At 48.6% G+C, this 18,785-nt stretch overlaps 1 protein-coding gene across 1 annotated transcript in view; it reads right to left on the reverse strand.

The window, feature by feature from the left end:
• LRP1 (LDL receptor related protein 1) overlaps positions 1-18,785 on the reverse strand; it is a 114,549-nt gene that overhangs the window by 76,930 nt on the left and 18,834 nt on the right. The window contains exons 7-11 of the mRNA XM_056797815.1: positions 5,881-6,043; positions 5,472-5,694; positions 3,874-4,063; positions 3,242-3,385; positions 2,108-2,344 (exon numbers count right to left, since the gene is read on the reverse strand). Coding sequence (XP_056653793.1) covers positions 2,108-2,344; positions 3,242-3,385; positions 3,874-4,063; positions 5,472-5,694; positions 5,881-6,043 — 957 coding nt within the window. The remainder of the gene's footprint in view (positions 1-2,107; positions 2,345-3,241; positions 3,386-3,873; positions 4,064-5,471; positions 5,695-5,880; positions 6,044-18,785) is intronic.

Genomic DNA, 18,785 nt, shown 5'->3' on the forward strand with positions numbered 1-18,785 from the left:
CTTTTCCTCCGTCTTCATCCTTCTTGACCTCTCTGCAGCATATGACATGGTTGAACACTTTCTTTCCCTGCGTGCATTTTTTTCCTCTCGTGATAACTCTGTCTTTGGTTTTTTCCCCATTTGATGACTTCCCTTTTAGCTTCTGTAGCTAGACTTTTATCTATGTAGGTCACACCCTTTTGTCTCTACACAATCTCATTTGGTGAACTCATCACCTCTCATTTGTGTTATATCTAGCCCCAGTCTCCCTCTTAGCTCTGGTTTACCATCGCCATTTACCTGTTGGATATTTCCAATTGTACTCCATCTCAAACTCAACATGTCCAGAATGGAACTCATTATCTTCCCCCAAATCTACTCCTTTTGTGAACTTCCCCATTATTGCTGAGGTGACCACTGCCTTAGTCACCTCCTCATCACCCACAACTCCTTTTGCTCAATCAGTGGTTAAGTTTTGTTCTTTTTACCTTCAGCTACATATGGTATATAGTGATATGGATACCTCTTTTCCAATTACACAGCAGATACCCTAGTTTAGGTTTCCATCACCTCTTGCTTGGGCTTTTGTATTAGCCTTTAAAAAATCTTTACCTTCTTTATTGATTTTAAGGTCAAAGAGTGGTAAGGGGTAACTGGGGTTAAGTGACTTGCCCAGGGTCACGTTGCCAGGAAGGGTCTAAGGCCACATATGAATTTATAACCTCTTGTCTGTAGCCCTGGCTCTCTATCCACCACACTATCTATGTGCCCCAGTAATTGCTTTCTCACTGGTCTTCCTGTCTCATGTATCTCTATTCCAACCCATCCTCCATCCCCTGGAGAAGAAAGGGGTATAAAGAAGCTGCCAGCCTCCCTTGACAAGATCTGCTGGGAAGCAGAAAGAATGGGAAGGAGAAAAGTAGGTCTGTCCATGCCAGACCCTACTAAGTAAATGCCAAAGGGTCCCTAGCACCTCTAGGAGAAAATATAGTGTCACTTGTCACCTGGGTCACTTAAAGCTCATCACACAGTTCTTGCCCATTGCTCTTCTTCACCCAAGCTAGATTGGCCTCCTTGCTGTTCCTTACGCACAATACTTCATCTCCCGTCTCCATCTCTGTGCCTGATGCTTTTTCTCTTCCCCTCAGGCTCTCACAGTCCCTGGTATCCTTCAAGGCTCAGCCCAAATGCCACCTTACTAGGGGCAGCTAGCTGGTTCAGTGGATAGAATGCTGGACTTTGAGATGGGAGGTCCTGAGTTCAAATCTACCTAACACTGGAAATGAGACTTCATATTGATTCTAAGACAGAAGGTAAGGGGTTTAAAAAATGTCCCCTTAAAGAATGGTTGGAGTAGGAATGCAGATGAAAACATATGATTTATCACTTGTTTATTTTGGTATGTGTTTGGGGGTTTGGGTTTTATAAGATTATTCACTTATGAAAATGAATAATATGGAAATATGTAGACGGAATTGTTTGCAAACTCTGGGAGTGGGGAGAGAAGGAGGGAGGGAGACAATTTGGATCATGTAACTTTGGAAAACTTATGTGGCGACTTGTTATTAGAATAAAAAGGGATAAGGACAAAAATGTCACCTTATTCAGGGGTCGTTCTCCATCTGCTCAGTTCCTAGTTCTTTCCCCCCCTCTCAGGTTAACTTCCATCGGATCCCCACATAGCTTGTGTGGACATGTAGGCTCTCATATTAGAATGTAAGATCCTTGAGGGCAGGGACTGGCTCTGCATTCTCTTTGCATCTTTAGCACTTAGCAGCGTGCCCAGCACGGAGTAAATGCTTTGATGCCATGCAGGCTAAGGGCTCAGGGCTGTATCTCTTGTGAGCCAAGGAGAGAGAGGTCCCACATGTGGGCACAGTCCTGAATCCACTGTCCAAGGTCTACACTGCTCCCTCTACCTCTATATATCATCAGCCCATCTACACAAGTCTTCTTTTTATCATTCTCCCAAATTTCCATGCTTTCCATCCGCCATCCATTGGGGGATGACTTTTGTGCTGAGAAATCTCCTTCAGAAAAGAAACCTTCCAGGGCTCTCCCTGTGGGTGGTAAACCCCCACCCCCAGGATCTGCTGTTGCCCATTCCTGTCCCTCTAGAGACCCCTACCTTCCTTGAGTATGGTCTCCCTCTCAGTGCCATCGATCTTCTGACGGCCAATGAGGTAGCTGGTGGTATCAGCAAAGTAGATGAAGCCAGTCTCAGCATGGAAATCCAGTGCCCGGGGATTCATGAGGTTTTCTATGGGGATCATGTGCTCATCAGGGACCTTGGCACTCATGTCCATGCCTCGGATGATACCTGGCCGGCCCTTTCCATATACCAGGAAGAGCTCATGCTCTGGTTCTGCAGAGAAGGGAGGAATAAGTATGAACAAACATAGCAGGCACGGCTCCTTAGGTACCATCCCTCTGGAGGAACTGCAGGCTGAGGCAGAGAGAGAAGGGTTGTGGCTCCTGGCATGCCCTGGGGTGGGGGTAGTGAGGGAAGAAAAGGGTTTGAGCTTATATGGATCTCATCTAGGTACCCTGAACCAATATTCTGCTCCTCTCCTTCCCTTCTTCTACCCTCAGCCCCCTGTCAAGTTTCTATCATCCTCAGAATGAGACACAGAGACAGACAGAGACAGAGACAGAGACAAAGAGAGAGGGAGGGAGGGAGAGGGAGACAGAAATAGAGAGAGAAAGAGAGAGAGAGGGAGAGACAGACAGACAGACAGTCAGACAGACAGACAGAGGAGGGGAGAGAGAGACAGAGAGAGACAGGGAGAGATCTACTTATCACTGGCCCCAGCAAGAGGAAGGAGTTGAAATGGGAGTTGGGGAAATGGTGTGGGACACAATATACAAAGAAAAAATGGGCAGAAGAGAGCAAATCAGTTAATTGGCCACATGTCAAATGTGCAAATATCCCCGATATCAAGTAAACAATGCATTTTCTTCTCTCTTCCTGCAGGGAAGCCGCAGGGCTCCAGAAGAGATGGGCAGGGTCTGAACCCCAACGCCTACACCAAAACACTCCAAAGTCAGCCCCTGGACAGGCTGGCCCAGCTTGTACCATTCTCTCACCTCCAGCCCTACTCTTGCTCTGCCCTGTTGCTCTCTTCTTTAGCATCTCCTTTTTATGGCGATCTTGGTTTATACCACCTTGCTTTCCAATATCTCCTCCTCTTCTCCCCCTCCCACTGAGCTGTCCCTTCAGCAAAACCACCAAAAAGGCCACCATAGGTTTGTGCACACTCACTTTTGCAGGATTTCCCATCACTGCCCAGGCTAAAGCCTGAACGACAGCGGCACGTCCGGGCTTTGTGGCTATTGGCCAGAAGGCAGATGTCTGAGCAGCCTCCTGGTTTCCCATATTGATCGTTCTCACAGGCATGGCTCCTCACTGTAGGGGGAAAGGGAGAAAGGATCAGAGGGCTGTTGCCCACTTTTCCTGTCCCCAGACTGGAGAATGTTCCCCCCTTCATTTTAAATGGGCTTCCATTCTTAACCAGCCCTTCATTTCCCTCTCCAAGGGTGGGAGGAAAAGCTCCAAGTCTCCCTTTTCTGCCTCTGAGTTGGTGCTCCAGTGAGGATGGAGGGCATCTGCCCAGAGACCTGGGTTTGGTGACCAGTCCCGTCCCCCACTAGCTTTGTAACCCCTGGGCAAGTCACGTAGCTTTTCTCAAAGTTTTTGATTTTTCTTCAGCCTTGATTTTTTCCTCTACCAAAAGGGGACACCATTGCTGGTGCTGCCTACTTCCCAGGGCTTTGGTAAGGAAAGTGTTATGTAAACCTGGAGGCATTCTAAATATGTGAGTTATCGTTATGATCCTTATTATTAGGAAATGGGGTTCAGGGATTCTAGAAGACCCAGCCCAAGGTCCTTCTTACCTCGGGGTTGGCGCCGTTGGTGATAAATATGGAGAGCCCCCCCCTTGTCCACCCGAGTGACCACCTGGTATTCTGTGCTGTTGAATCGGTTCACTCGGATGACACTAGTTTTCTGCTGGGAGTTGGCATTGTCTGAGTTGGTGGCGTAGAGATAGTTCTCAAACACAGTCAGGCCATACAGGTGCTCGATCTAGGAGACAGGCACAGGAACGGGAGGACTCATGTGAAATGGAAGGAATGTGGACCCCTTCCCAGCCAGATCCCAGAAACCCCAAATGCCATTTCCCGAGCCTGGGACCTTTGCAAATCATGTGGACTATTTGGGTGTTAGTTTCCTCACTTATAAAACAGAGATAATACAGTTTCATGTCTCATAGGATTACCGTGAAGATCAAATGTACAAGGGACAGTTGGTTGGCTCAGTGGATTGAGAACCTGGCTGGGAGATGGGAAGTCCTGGGTTCAAAGCTGACCTCAGAAATTTCCTAGCTGTGTGACCCTAGGCAAGTCACTTAACTCCAAGTGCCTAATCCTCTGCCTTGGAACCATTATATAGTCTTGTGGAAGGTAAGGATTTTGTTTAGTTTTTTCATTTTAAAGATCAAATGTACAGAGAAAGGGAAAGGGACAGGAATAGACCTGTAATTTGACTGGTACAGGGAACTCCCAGGGGGAAAAAATGCCCTCTGCCAATGCAAGTTGGCACCTTCTCTCTCTCCAGTCTTGGAGAGCTGTTGGGAACACCAAGAGTTTAAGTGACTTGCCCAGGGTCACATAGCTGGTGTATATTAGAAGCAGGATTTGAATCCAGGTCTTCCATGCTTTGAGGTTCTATCATGTCATACCGCCTTAATTATAATGTAGTTTTGTTATCAGAGGGAAGTCACATCCAGGGCCTCTCACACTGCCCTTTAGCTCAAAGACTTTTTTTAAAACTCTTACCTTCCATCTTGGAGTCAATACTGTATATTGGCTCCAAGGCAGAAGAGTGGTAAGGGCTAGGCATTGGGGGTCAAGTGACTTGCCCAGTGTCACACAGCTAGGAAGTATCTGAGGTAAGATTTGAACCTAGGACCTCCTGACTCTCAATCCACTGAGCCATCCAGCTGCCCCCCAAAGACTCTTAATCTGGAGCTTGTGGATTTGTTTGTACAAGATTATCTGGAGAAGTATATTTCAATATAATTGGTTTCCTCTGTGACCCTATGCATTTTATTTATGATTCTAGAAACAATCCTGAGAAGGGGTCCATGGTCTTCCCCAAACTGCCAAAGGGGTTGAAGACTCTACCGTATCAGCCCTAACCTTCCTCGGGAGGCCCTGGGATGGTGGTCTCTCTCCTTGTCCAGATACCCTGAGATCATAATTCCAGCTTCTCATTCAGGATGCCTTATGATGACGATTGTCCCTTGCTCCTAACCAGCACGCCTTGGGATGATAACCCTCTCCTTCCCAACCAAGATGCTATGGACTCTGGACCTCAGGCACCTAGCCAGGACACTTTGGGGTAATGATCTCCCCATCTCTTATCAGCATGGCATGGGACATGCCTGAGCTGGGAAAGGGCTTGGAGATCATGCCCACTCCCCCATCCTCACCAGGATGCCTTGAATGATGGTCTGCCGACCCTTGCCCTCATAGTCCACCACCTCGATGTAGTCCAGGTAGGCATCAGCCCAGTACACAAGCCGACTGACCAGGTCCAGAGTGATGCCATGGGGAAACACGATCTTACTATCCACCAGCTTGGTTCGGTTCTGCCCATCCATGTCACAGCGCTCCACCTTTGGGATCTGCCCATAGTCCGTGAAGAATACCTTCCTGTAGATGGGTGATATATGACATCGAGGGGGGTTCCCCATTGAGTTTAGTGAGCTCCCCCTCTCCACAGCTCCCCCCAACTCTCTGCCCTCCCTTGCCAAGGTAGAGCACGATGTATCCGTGTAAAGGAGGGGTTGGGTTCCTCACTCCTGGCTCCCCTTGTGCCCACCCTATGCCCCCTCTCACCCCATGGCAGGGTCAAGAGCAATGCCCTTGGGATTGTAGAGCTCCACGTCCAACAGAGTGACACAGGTGTCCCCATTCTGGTTGCACACAAAGATTCTGTCATCGATGTCATCCACAAAATAGAAGTTGCCTGTGAGCCAATCAATGGCCATCTGCTCCACATCTGGGTGTTGTGAGAACAGATTTTGTGAGTAGGAACCAGCCCCAACCAAGGTGGCACCCTCCCCTTCCTTGGCAGGACCTTTCCATAGAAGACTTCCTCCCCCACCCATGTAAGTCCTCTCCTTTTAGTTCTTAACCACTTTTCATGGCCCAAGTCAAGTCTTACCACTTCCATTAAATGTTCCCTGACCATGGCGGCCCAAAGGGCTCTTTCTCCCCTCTCATCTCCTGCTGCTTCACACACTGGGCTACTTTTCTAGGTCAGCTTTGTTTCCCCAAAAGTCAAAACTGACTCTTAGGTTTCTGTATCCCGTTCCCAAAGGGAAGGAACTCATAGTGTCCAGGTACTTAACTGCCTAAGAAATGCTATTAATAATAATAACTAGCATTTTTTCAAAAACCCTTACCTTCCATCTTAGAATCAATGCTATATATTGGTTCCGAGGCAGAAGAGCCATAAGGGCTAGGCAGTGGAGATGAAGTGACTTGGCCAGGGTCACACAGCTAAGAAGTATATGGGGTCAGATTTGAACCTAGGACTTCCCATCTATAGGCCTGGCTCTCCATCCACTGAGCCACCCAGCTCCCCCCAATAACTAGAATTTTTAGATTGTTTTGGGGTTGGCAAAGTGCTATGCATGTTATCTCAGTTGATGTGAGGTAGGTAATATTATGCCCACTTTACAGATAAGGAAACTGAGGTGGATGGAGAATAAGTGTTCACACAACTATTGAGTGACTAGGGTGAGATTTTAACTCAAGACTTCCAGATTCCAAGTCTAGCATCCATCTACTTTGTTGCCTGGTTACCTAACAAATGTTCTTTGATTGGCAAGAATCTCATCTCCGTGCACCCATCCTTTTATTTCCAATTCCCTTCCACTTGTCTTTGGCCCTATCTCTTCAAAGACCCAAGGCCTTGTGGGACTGAGATAAGCCAGGGGCATCTGGAATCCCTGGGTAGCTGTGGATTGTGGGGCCCCTCCATTCTGGCCTCTAGAAGGAATGAAGGAGGACAAAGGCAGAGGCTGGGACAATAGGAACCATGAAAAAGGGAAGTCTGATGAGAAATGGAAGGTGATGAGAAGTTTAGGAGAGGTTGCTCCAGCAGAAAGTCCTGACTCAGATAAATTCTCATGTGAGGGTCCAGACATGAATGCGGGTTTCTATGGCATTCCCTGACTGGAGCATTCTTTTACATCGATGTCCCAAGCACAGGAACTCTCCTGTCCGAAGAAATCTTTGGGTCAACCAAAGTTCTGTGAGCCGAGCTCTAAAGACCATTTCCACATGAGCTTTCTGTTCCACTTGTGTGTGGCAGCCTTCCTCCATATTTAACCATCTCCCTTAGCTAGAAGAGTCAGTCCCCCAGAGGAATGGCTAAACACATTGTAAATGGAACTGAACACTACTACTCGTCATTCAGAAGGGATGAGCGTGGGAGGACGGGGTGGCTCATGGATAGAGAGCAAGGACTGGAATGGGAGGTCTTCAATTCCAATCTGACCTCAGACACTTCCCAGCTGGGTGACCTTGGGCAAGTCACTTAATCCCAGTCGCCTCGCCCTGACCACTCTTCTGTCTTAGAACTGACCCGTTGTATCAGTTCAGAAGGGAAGAATTGAAAAAAAGAAGAAAAAGAAATGACGAACATGAAGAATTCAGAGAAGTCTGAGAAGACATAAGAAATGGGGTAGCAAAGCCAGACAGCAAGGCTGGTCCTCACACAGTGGGCATAAAATCTATTACCAGAGGAGTTCTAGAAGCGTTTCTAGTCTATTAAAACCTGCCAGTGCTTCTGTTTTGCTGGCATGGTCTTCACGAGGCTGCTGGGATGCTATGGTTACCATCATGCCCAACAACAATGTAATATACCTGCTGACTATAACAATGCAAATGCAAAGACAAAAGAGGGAACTCTCATCAATAAACTTGTCTCCAAAGAAGATGTCACATTAGAAAATGCACTTCCATCCCTTTGCAGAGGCTGGGGACTCTGGGCATAGGACAGGGAATTGAAAATGATTGTCAGACTGTGGTTAGCTTGGTAACTTGTGCTGAACTATCCCCCCCCCCATCTATTTCTTCTTTTTTGCTTTTCAGCTTCAGAAATGGCTCACTCTGTGTGTGTGTGTGTGTGTGTGAATATCAACAGAAAATTTAAAAAAATAGTCCCTAATCCCACTTAACAATCTGTCCCAGACCCCTAGCTAGAGGTGTAAGGAGTTAATCATTTTGTATTTCTCTCTTCCTCCCCAGTTCTCCAGACAGAGGGGTTGCCTGCCCATAGGAACTTGGGGGTGTGGACCAGGAGGGCCAAGAACATGGTTCCCTAGGAATTTGGCTGAGCTCTGATACTGACTCACAGTCACAGGACTTGGGCCCGTGGAGGAAGGAGGAGCGTGTGGAGGTAGGGAGGGGGAGGTACAAAAGCAGCTAGAGATGGGGTGAAGGAGAGAGCAAACTCCAGGCGAGCCCTAAATTATCCTTTTTAGAGAGCCCCTACTCCTTCACCCAAGGAGAAGCACAAGGGACTGGACAAAGACAACGTCTAAGAGGTTGGGCATATGGATTAAATCTTTAACCCTTTTGAGGGTTTCCTGGACCCCTGGGAAAACCCATGAACCCCTTCTCAGAATTCTGTTTGTAAGGGCATCAAAAACATACTTAAGATTTCAAAGGAAACCAATTCTATTGAAATGCAGTTACCAAAAGATATGTATGTATGATTTAAAAACCCTCACCTTCTGTCTTAGAATCAATACTGTGTATTGGGTCCAAAGTAGAAGAGTACTAAGGGATAGGCAATGGGGGTTAAGTCACTTGCCCAGGGTCACCCAGCTAGGAAGTGGCTGAGGCCAGATTTGAACCCAGGACCTCCCATCTCCATCCACTGAGCCACCCAGCTGCCCCCACAAACAGTTAGGCAGTTTTAAAACTCTAACGTCCAGTTTCCAGGTTAAGCATCTCTAAATCCACCCAATTCCCCTGAAATCCTAATCATCTTGACCTCGGCCCCCCTCTTCCAAGTCTCTCTAGCTCTCTGTTCCATCTAGATTGGCTCTGCTTAGAGGTTAGTATTGTCCCTGATCCCTGAGAGACCAGTCTTTTCCAAGGAGGATGGAGATTCGAGGGCCATCCTGGGGGATTCAGGTAAATCTTACTGGCTTCTCCCCCCAAAAGGGATGCTCATATAGGTCAAAAAGGGAAGGCTTGCAGGAGAAAATCCACCCTCAGTGCCCAAATGTAGCTTGGTGTATGGGGAAGCTAGATGTGCAATCTCACCTTTTGGCTTTGGGGCGAGAGGAGGCAGTATGTGGGCAGAGGAGAGGAGTCTCTTAGTTACAGGTGGTTTGTCTAACTATAGGACTCAGAATGTTAGGGGGTTTTGGTGGCATCTGGGAATGGTGCCATCTCATTGTCTCTTCCCCAAGATATAACAGTAGTTAACATTTATATAGCGTTTTAGGCTTTGTGAAGCACTTTACATATATTAGCTCATTTCATCCATATAGTAACTCTGGAAGAAAGGTGCTGTTATTAATCACATTTTGCAAAAAAGGAAACTGAGGCTGAGAGAATCCAAATGACCTGCCCAGGATCACATAGTTAGTATGTGACTGAGGACAAATTCAAACTCAGAACTTCTTGACTCCAAGTTCAGCAATACCCATTACAAAAGAAAAACATGCTCCAGAGAACTTTAAGGCTCATCTTCACTCTCCAATCCAGATTTCTGGACTCTCCCTTCTCATGACCTCTCCAAGGTACCCTGACCCTTCTCCTCATCCTCCTCTATTCCACAAAACAAAAACACGGACTCTCCTCCTCTTCTCTAAATTAGGGATGAGAAGACAAGAGATGAAGGGGGGGAGATACAGAAGCCTGCCCCATTTTGTGCCTCCCATTCCTCCAGGAACGTCTCGGGAGGTCCCCAGTCCCAGAGTCCCTTTCAGTATTTTTGCAGTTAAAGTTGCACATTTGCCTGCAAAGCCCTCTGGTATCAAAGCCACCCAGATCATTTCCCTGTCTCTCTTAAATCCTATGTATCTGTCTGTGGTCCTCGAGGAAGCCTGAGGAGCACCAGGAAGAGAATTCTCATGGTTTTCCCCATCCATCACTGGTGTCCTGCCAGATTTAACTCTTTGCAGTGGCAGCGTGTGGACCTAAGAATGTGGTCAACGCCTTTGGCTGGAGGAGAAATGGACCCAGAAACCCCAACTATTCCCCAAACTATAGTTGAAGCTTTTAAACTCCAGTGGACTTGCTGCTCCTCTCTTTTCCACCAGGGTCCTCATCTCTCCATGTTTATTCTAGGAAAGGATGCCTCCTCTCCCTGGGCCACCAATCTCCCAACCTCCATCTGATCCCAGAGAAGCAGAGTGGGAGAGCTTGGAATGGGGGGGGGTAGTGTAGATCGGCCTTTGGAGGAGGGTCTCAGTAATACAGGCGAGGGAGTCTGGTGATCAAGGCTTATGAGGAGCAGAGGCCACACTGGAAGGATGATGATGTAAGAGACTTTCAGTTCCAGGCCTCAAAATAAGCTTGGGTTTTGTGTTGTTCGTTTCTGGGTACCACCCTTCCCTCTCTCCTCATCGGAGGACCATCCGACATTCTCCACCCCCTCCACATTGCTCCAGCTACTCAAATGGTCAACATCTACTTCCTCAAATGATTGTTCCTTCCAAAAAAGCACCCATTCCTCTCCTTTCCAAGATAGATGCCTCCCCAAATACTGGAGCTGGGGTTCAGCTCCAGAAGCTGAGTGTTATCCCCCAAAGAAGGGCCTTCACTGGACAGAGCCTTCACCCCATCTAGGAGAGCTCTCTCCCCCACAGAACAGAGAGGGCTTAGCCTCTCCAGGCATCAGTTTCTTCATCTGTAGTCTTTGATGCCTTTAAACTCCAATGGAATGGATATTCTGCTCTTTTCCACCAGGGTCCTCATCTCTCCATGTTTATTCTAGGAAAGGATCTCCAAGATCCCCCCCCCCAATCTATGATTACATTTGGGGGCTGCAAAGCCGGGACAGTCTCCCCAGGAAGAGGGTTTGATGGAGTTGATGGCCTTCGCCTGGTCTGTTTGATGGGTGGTCACAATGTGGCTGCTCTGGGGTTAGGATTCCATTTTCTCCTCCTTCAGGCCCCAGACCTCCCCCTGCTTTTCCAGCCCCTCTTGTCTCATATGCAGCCCTGCAGGGGCTGAGAGGAGGGAACTGTCTCCAAAGTCTGGGGAGATGGGAAGGGATCAATCACTTAGCCAGCCAGAAGCTTTGTTTTTATTTCGCCCTAGAAGAAAGGGCTGGAAGACAGGAGAAGGAAGCAAAAGGGTTATATGGCGAGCACCTCTCGGAACAAACCAAGGAGAGATTTGAGGAGATTATGGTTGGCCCACACCCAGGGGGGTCAGAGTGCCCGGGTCTTGCGGTGGCAGTGGCATGGGTATGCGGTGGGGGGGGGGGGGGAAGGGGTATGTGTGGCAGGCAGGCTGGCTAGCAGGGGGAAGGGTGGAGAGAGATATCCTTAGCTCTCCTTACCAGAAAACCTCTAACCCAGACACTGTTCTCTTACCACCCACTTCCCCTCGGCTCACTTCTCCTTCCAAGTTGGTCCTTCCACAGTGAACTAATATCGGGGCTGGTATCTTCCCTGTCTCTGAGCCTGGCTGCCTAGCTCTTCTTTCTCTCCTGCTAAATTCTGCCCTCGAGTTTCTCTTAACTATTGGGAAATCCATCCTAAGTTCAAATCATCCCCATCCCTCTTGCTCCAGTATGAAAACAGAGTAGGGCAGGGCGGAGAGAGGCAACTTCAAGGAGACAGCGGGGGAGTCGAGGGCCAGGAGCTGGATCCAGGCCAAGGAGACAGGGCCAGCCCTGACTGGGCCAGGGGGAGAAAGCAAGAGCCACTAAATTATAGGAAACTCAGAGTCAACAGGGAAAGTTAAAGCAAAACATCGACTACAGGAAACGGCGACTGAGGCCAAGGGAGCAGAGCACCCTTCCAGCACACTCATTGGCTGCTCCCAGGGGACCCCTAAAAGGATCCAGAATGGAGAGGAGAGCTGTTGGGGTGGGGGGAGCACAGAGAGGAAACTCAAGGGAGAGACAGCTCAGCATCTGCTCTGGGAGGAAAGGGGATACCAGGGTAGGAGGCGATAACTGCTTTTCTTGAAGTCCCCCTCCTTCCAAATCTCTAACCCATTTTCTGTTGTGATTTTGAAATATGAAAACAGAGAGAGGGGGGGAGAAAGAGGAGGGGAAGAGAAACAGAGACACAAAGAGAGAGGAGAGAGAGAAAAGAGAGAGAGAAGGACAGAGAGAGAAAGAGAGGACAGAGAAAGGGAGGAGGCAAAGAGGACAGAGAGACAGAAAGAGAAAAAGGACAGAGAAGGACAGAGACAGACAGAGAAGAGAAAGAGAGGAGAGAAAGAAAAGAGAGAAGGATAGAGAGGCAGAGAAAGAGAGGAGAGAGAAAAGAGAGGAGGGGAGAGAGGACAGAGAGCACAAAGAAGAGAAAGAGAGATAAGAGAGAAAGAAGAGAGAGAGAGACAGAGAGACAAAGAGAGAGGAGAGAGAGAAAAGAGAGAAGACAGAGATAGAGAAAGAGAGGAGGAAGAGAGAAGGACAGAGACACAGACACAGAGAGGAGAGAAAGAAAAGAGAAGGATGGAGAGGCAGAGAAAGAGAGGAGAGAGAAAAGAGAGGGGAGAGAGCACAAAGAAGAGAAAGAGCGAGGAGAGAGAAAAGAGAAAGAAGACAGACACAGAGATACAGAGACAGAGATAGAGAGAGACAGAGAGGAGAAAAGAAGGGCATTAAGGGGGCCCGCCAGCTGGACCTGGAGACCCATTTCCCAATCCAGCACTCTGGGGGGAGATCTTCCCACCCAGCCGCTCAAACTGCCAGCAGAGGGCCTCCTTCCCCACCACATGCGCAGCTGGGTCCAGAACTAGCCCCAAACTGCAAATTGCCAAGTCATTTGAGCTAATCCCTGCCCCTTTCCAGGACTCTGGCTCCCACCCCAGGGCCTGGCCACACACACAAAGGGCCATGTAGATGCTAAATACCAGCCCCCCAGCCCCTTCGGAGCCCAGACTCAGGCTCCCAGAGTCCACCCTCATTCCCTCCTGCTGCAGCATAAGCTCATTTTCTGGCTCCAGGAAAGATTAGACCTAGAGGGGATGCGAGGCAAGCAGCTTGGACCAGGAAACCCAGGGACAAATGGGGGAGGAAGGTCTGAGCTTTCACTGGAACATCAGACGTTGCCAAGTCTCTCCTCCCCCTGAGCAAATGGTCCTCATGGACAGACTAGTAAGGAGCCAGGGCCGGCTCTGGTAATACTTGGGGGAGGGTTATGGCACTCGATCCAGGAGGGCTGGGGGGGGGGGGGCTCCTGGCTGTGGACTGCGGTGGCATGTTGGCTCTCCCAGAAGACCTTGAGGGGCATCATGGGGTGAGGGATGCAGGGCTGCCTCAGAATTGTGAAAATATAGATTTGGATCCCATCTCAGAGATTTACAAGCTGTGTGACCTTGTGCAAGTCACTTTAAAGCTTTCTGGGTCTCAGTTTTCCTAGGCTGTAAAATGGGGGTAGGGCAGATTCAGTGGCCTCAAAATCCTCTCCCGGATGGCTATTCCTTGAATGCATGGGCTGTTTCATCCTGCATCCCCTGGGGCTTTGCATGCTTTAAAAATATTTGTTAACTTTCAATGGAAGATTGGGCGTTGGGGACTGAAATGTTAGCCACACACAAATCTGCCTGGGATGGAGAGAGGCAGCGCGTTCCAGCTCAGTCTACACCCTCTTACAGAAGAAAGAAGCCCCTTTCTTACTCTCTCCCAGTCAAAAAGAGAGTGGGAGACTGAGTGAAAGAGAGGCCTGCCATAGGCAGGAAGGGGTGCCACATGGCAGGGCAGCACAGGCTGAGAGGAGGATCCCCTTCAGACCCCAAACTTCCCCCAAAGGGCCAACAAAAGAGCCTAAGGGGGCCGACAGACCCCTCCTCAGAGGAGAGTGGAAACCTTTCTCTACTGCGAAATATGAAGCGCCTCCAAGGCATTCCCCCACAGGAGCCCATCCCCAAGCTCTCTCCCCAAATGCACCAATCCAGGCCAGTGGATGGACCCCAGTGATGGCCCTGCTCCCTGACCCCAAGTGAACCCAGGCATTCAAGGAAAGTATTGGCTCCTCGTTTGCTTTCTCTAGATTTCTGGGGTATTTTTGTGAACCCCTTCCCTTCTGGCTTAGAATCTATACCAAGTATCCGTTTCAAGGAAGAAGAACGGTCAGTAAGGGCTAGGAAGTGGGGGTCAAGTGACTTGCCCAGGGTCACCCACTGAGGAAGTGTCAGAGGCCACATTTGAACCCAAGACCTGTCTCCCAGCCTGGCTCTCTATCCGGGAAGTGGCCCCCTTTTCTGGGGTATTTTAATTTCTGCTCTCTAGTGTTTTCCTTGGGACCTGTTGGAGGGAGGGCATCCATGGCAGGCTTTTATCCCCCTCCCCTAATTTACAGAGAAGGGGGCAATGCAGGCAGTACACAGTGTCTGCAGAGCTAGCAGCCCCTTTGGGCTCCCTGTCTCCCCTGATGGATACACAGAATCTGGGGCAGATCTCTGCCATGCTGTCCCCGTCTGGTCTCCTCACACCCAGAGGGTACAGGGGGCTCAGAGCCCACTGGTATACAAACAGCCTGGCTGGGTCAAGGGACCACCGGGGCACAAGAACCCAGGAAGCCTCCCTCCCCTGGGCCCTTCAGCTGTTGCAAAGGGAGCCTTGGTGGCTGGGATGAGGAGGTCTTGCCTCATTTCCTTTTCATTCCCCACCTCCTGAAATCCTCATCCCAAAGAGAAGAAGGCCAGGGCTCAGCTTCCTTGCCCCAGCCCCAAAGACTAAATCAGACAAGAGTGGGCATCCATAGACATCCCTGGGAAGAAGAATGCATTGGGGGGAGGTGGGAGGGGGTTGATGGCAGTGGAGGATGCCAGGGGACGCTGGCAAAGGGACCATAATTAGCCTTCCCAGGCAGAAGCAAACAACCATTTTTGGGGGGATGGGCAGACATCCAGGCGGCATTAGTGTGTATGTTTATGTGGCTTCGAGGTGTGTGCCAGGGCAGGTAACCCCGGAGGAGGAGACTTTGTCCCCTGTAGCCATTCTCCCAAAGGGCCCCGGGAATAGCTCTGTAGCCTCTTTTGTCTGTCCCAAACACACCTCTTCAACCCCCCCCCCAATCTCGAAATCTCCGTGTTCCTCCAGGCTCCTGGACTCTGCACCCAAATGGGGCCCTAATGAAATAATGAGTAGGCAAGATCTGTTTGCCAAATGAGGTGGGGCTGGTTAAGGCCGTTTCCTGTTTCTCAGGAGGCAGAGAAGAAGGGGACAGGACAGAACCAGGGTAACCTCCCCCATCTCATGGGGGCACCCACCCTTCCCCTAGGGGTGGGGAGGGAACTGCAGGAGCTGAAGGGTTTGCCCAGACCCGCCCAAGTGAGGCTTAGGGAGTTGGGGTGGGGTGGGGGGCAGGAGATGAAAGCCTGGGTCTGAGAGCCCCACTTATGCTACTTGGAGGATGACGGCTGTACTGCTCCCCAAATCCAATATACACGGGTTACTTCCTCCTCAGGGCCAGTGAGGCAGGACTCCTTTGGAGGGCTCAGCCCCCTCCCCAATGGGCCCCCACAAAGAGTCTGTCTGCCTGGCCAGGAGGCAAACAGAGCCCTGTCTGAGGAGTCACCCTTCCCAGAGGGGGCCTGAGAGGCAGAGGGACAGGAGAGACATCCTCTCAAGGGCATTCCTTTTAGTTTCTAGTCTGTTTGGGGCTGCTTGAGCACTCATTAATTCAGGGAGTGTAGTTTCAGATACTTCTCCCTCCATAAAGGTCATCCTATCCTTCCCTTTGCTTTTCAGGCTCAATTCACCAAGACAGAGGTCTCTTCAAGGAAGCAGATGGCAAAGCCATTCTTATCTCAGGAAGTCTCTCAAACCTCACTTATCCACTTCCTTGCAATCCAGGTGCTCTCTCTCTTTTTTTCTCTTTCCTCTCTTTCTGTCTCTGTCCATCTCTCTTTCTCTGTCTCTCTGTTTCTGTCCTTCTCTCTGTCTCTTTCTCCTCTCTCTCTTATTCTCTCTTTTTTACTCTCTATCTCTGTCCTTTTGGGTCTCTGTATTTCTCTTCTCTCACTTTTTCTCTCTCTCTCTGTCTCTTTCTCCTCTCAAGTTCTCTCTTTTCTCTCTCTATTCTTTTCTGTCTTTCTCTCTCCTCTCTCTCATTTTTTTCTCTCTGTCTCTTTCTCCTCTCTCAAGTTCTCTTTTTTCTCTCTCCATCCTTTTCTGTCTTTCTCTCTCTTCTCTCACTTTTTCCTCTCTCAAGTTCTCTTTTTTCTCTCTATTCTTTTCTCTTTCTCTCTCCTCTCTCTCATTTTTTCTCTCTGTCTCTTTCTCCTCTCTCAAGTTCTCTTTTTTCTCTCTCCATCCTTTTCTGTCTTTCTCTCTCTTCTCTCACTTTTTCCTCTCTCAAGTTCTCTTTTTTCTCTCTCCATCCTTTTCTGTCTTTCTCTCTCTTCTCTCACTTTTTCCTCTCTCAAGTTCTCTTTTTTCTCTCTCCATCCTTTTCTGTCTTTCTCTCTCTTCTCTCACTTTTTCCTCTTTCAAGTTCTCTTTTTTCTCTATATACTTTTCTGTCTTTCTCCTCTCATTTTTTCTCTCTGTCTCTTGCTGTTTTCTTTTTCCTCTGTCTCTCTGTCTCTGTCCTTCTCTGTCTCTGTCTTTTTCTGTCTCTCTCTCTGTCTCTGTCCTCTCTTTCTCTGTCTACCTCTATCTTTCTTTTCTCAGTAGGAATAGGGAATTTATTGATCTATCTGCAAATCAGAATCTCTGGAAGATTTGGGAGGCCCTTTCCTCTCTGACATATGAACGAAATTCCCCAAAGTCTTCTTCTTACCCAAGTTCCATTTGGTCTGTGGGCCATGCTTTGAATAAAAGCGGCGCAGATCAGAGGATGAGCAGCCCTAACCCTTGTTTTAAGAGGGTGGATTTTGCTTAAGAAGCAATCTTTTCAAAACACGAAATTGCTTCAAGGAAGGGCCTATGTCAACCAAGCCGTCTTCTCTCAAATTTGTGCAAACCAGCCTATCCTGCTCAACCCTGCCCAGATTCAGTATCCAAGGAAAGAACGGAGGCCTTCCTTTCAACCATAGCACAGGGGAAAGGGAAGGTGGTAATGGCATTTCACAAAAACACTAGTGCAAAACAAGTCACCACTTTCCCTTCTGAAGTTCCCTATTGCACCATCGCCCTTGTTCACATCATCAAACCTACTCCACCCTGAATGGTGGGAAGCCCTGAGGTCAGCCCATTCCATCTCAGAATCCCAAGGGCCTTGCAGAGGCAAGTGTTGGTCAATCCTAGCTTTGAGGCCCCAGACTGAAATGGTCAGCAAAGACTACTGGCAATTCAAATTCCAATCTTGCCTTCTTTAGCTGCAGGCTAAGAAGGCCAGGTTAGACCAGATCATGGGTTCTTCTCTTTGTGTCACAGTGACCCCTCTGACACTGGGGAAACCTTCAAAAGGATTTGGTCTTTTAACCCTTACCTCCTGTCTTAGAATCGATGCATTAGGTCTGAATCTGAAAAGCCATAAAGGCTAGGCAATGGGGGTTGTGAATCACCCAGGATCACATAGCTAGGAAATGTCTGAGGCCAGATTTGAACCCAGGACTCCCTCCTCAAGTCCTGGCTCTCTTTGCCCTGAACCACCTGGCTGCCCCCAGAAATGTTTTCAAATGCATAAAATAAAGTATATAGGATTGTAAAATAAAGTATACAGTAGAATAAAAGAACAATTATCCAGTTATCAAAAAAAAAAGTTCATCAACAACTGGTTAAGAATCCTTGGACTCTAAAGTCCCTTCTAGTTCCCAACACCATGATCCCAATATTATCCAAGGAAGATGTCCCTGCTCTATTCCCTCTGGTCTCTGAGATCACAGGAAGTCTTCTCTGAGGTTTAACCATCTTCTTTCTACAACACTCTCTAGATCCCTTGGGCCTTTTAAAATTGATTTCTTGTATTGCAGCTGTAATTTTCATTGGCATAGAGATCTCCTGATGGGGAATTCCTTCTGTCAACCAGCACCACCTCTCCAATTGATATTCCTAGGGTGGTACCCAGGGCATTGAAAGTTAAGAGATTTGTCTAGGGTCATTCGCCTGTCATGTATCAGAGGTGAGACTGAAACCTAGGTTTTTCTGACTCAGTCAACTCCCTACTCTCTTAGCTCTTTAGAGGAGTGGGATATATCCTTGTCCTCATTCTCTAAAGATGGTTCCTCAAATCCCTCCTCAGTTTTCTCTTTGAATCCCCCCCTCCTAAATCCTCCTACAGTGGGCTAAGAGGCATCCTGGCCAGCCTCTAGCATCTATAACCCTAGGCCATGAGCAAAGCCATCATCTCAGCCCACTCCCTGCCTCTATCCAAGACAGAGAATATACAAATTGCCCTGTTCAAACCTCTGACTTTGAATAAGACAGATATAATTCAAACCACAATTCTATAACTATATCAGACAAGAGCCATTCCATTCAGATACTCTGCCCCGGGAGCAAACAGAAGCCATCCCAACCACCCTCTTGTCTATAAACCACACAGGAATTAGCTTTCAGGATCGCACATTGACACAGCAGACAGGAGCCACTCCTTCCAATCCTAAACTCTCCCATCAAATGTGAATCATCCTATCCATCC

Source organism: Monodelphis domestica, chromosome 5, assembly GCF_027887165.1.
Source record: "Monodelphis domestica isolate mMonDom1 chromosome 5, mMonDom1.pri, whole genome shotgun sequence".
In the NCBI taxonomy this organism is placed as follows: Eukaryota; Metazoa; Chordata; class Mammalia; order Didelphimorphia; family Didelphidae; genus Monodelphis; species Monodelphis domestica.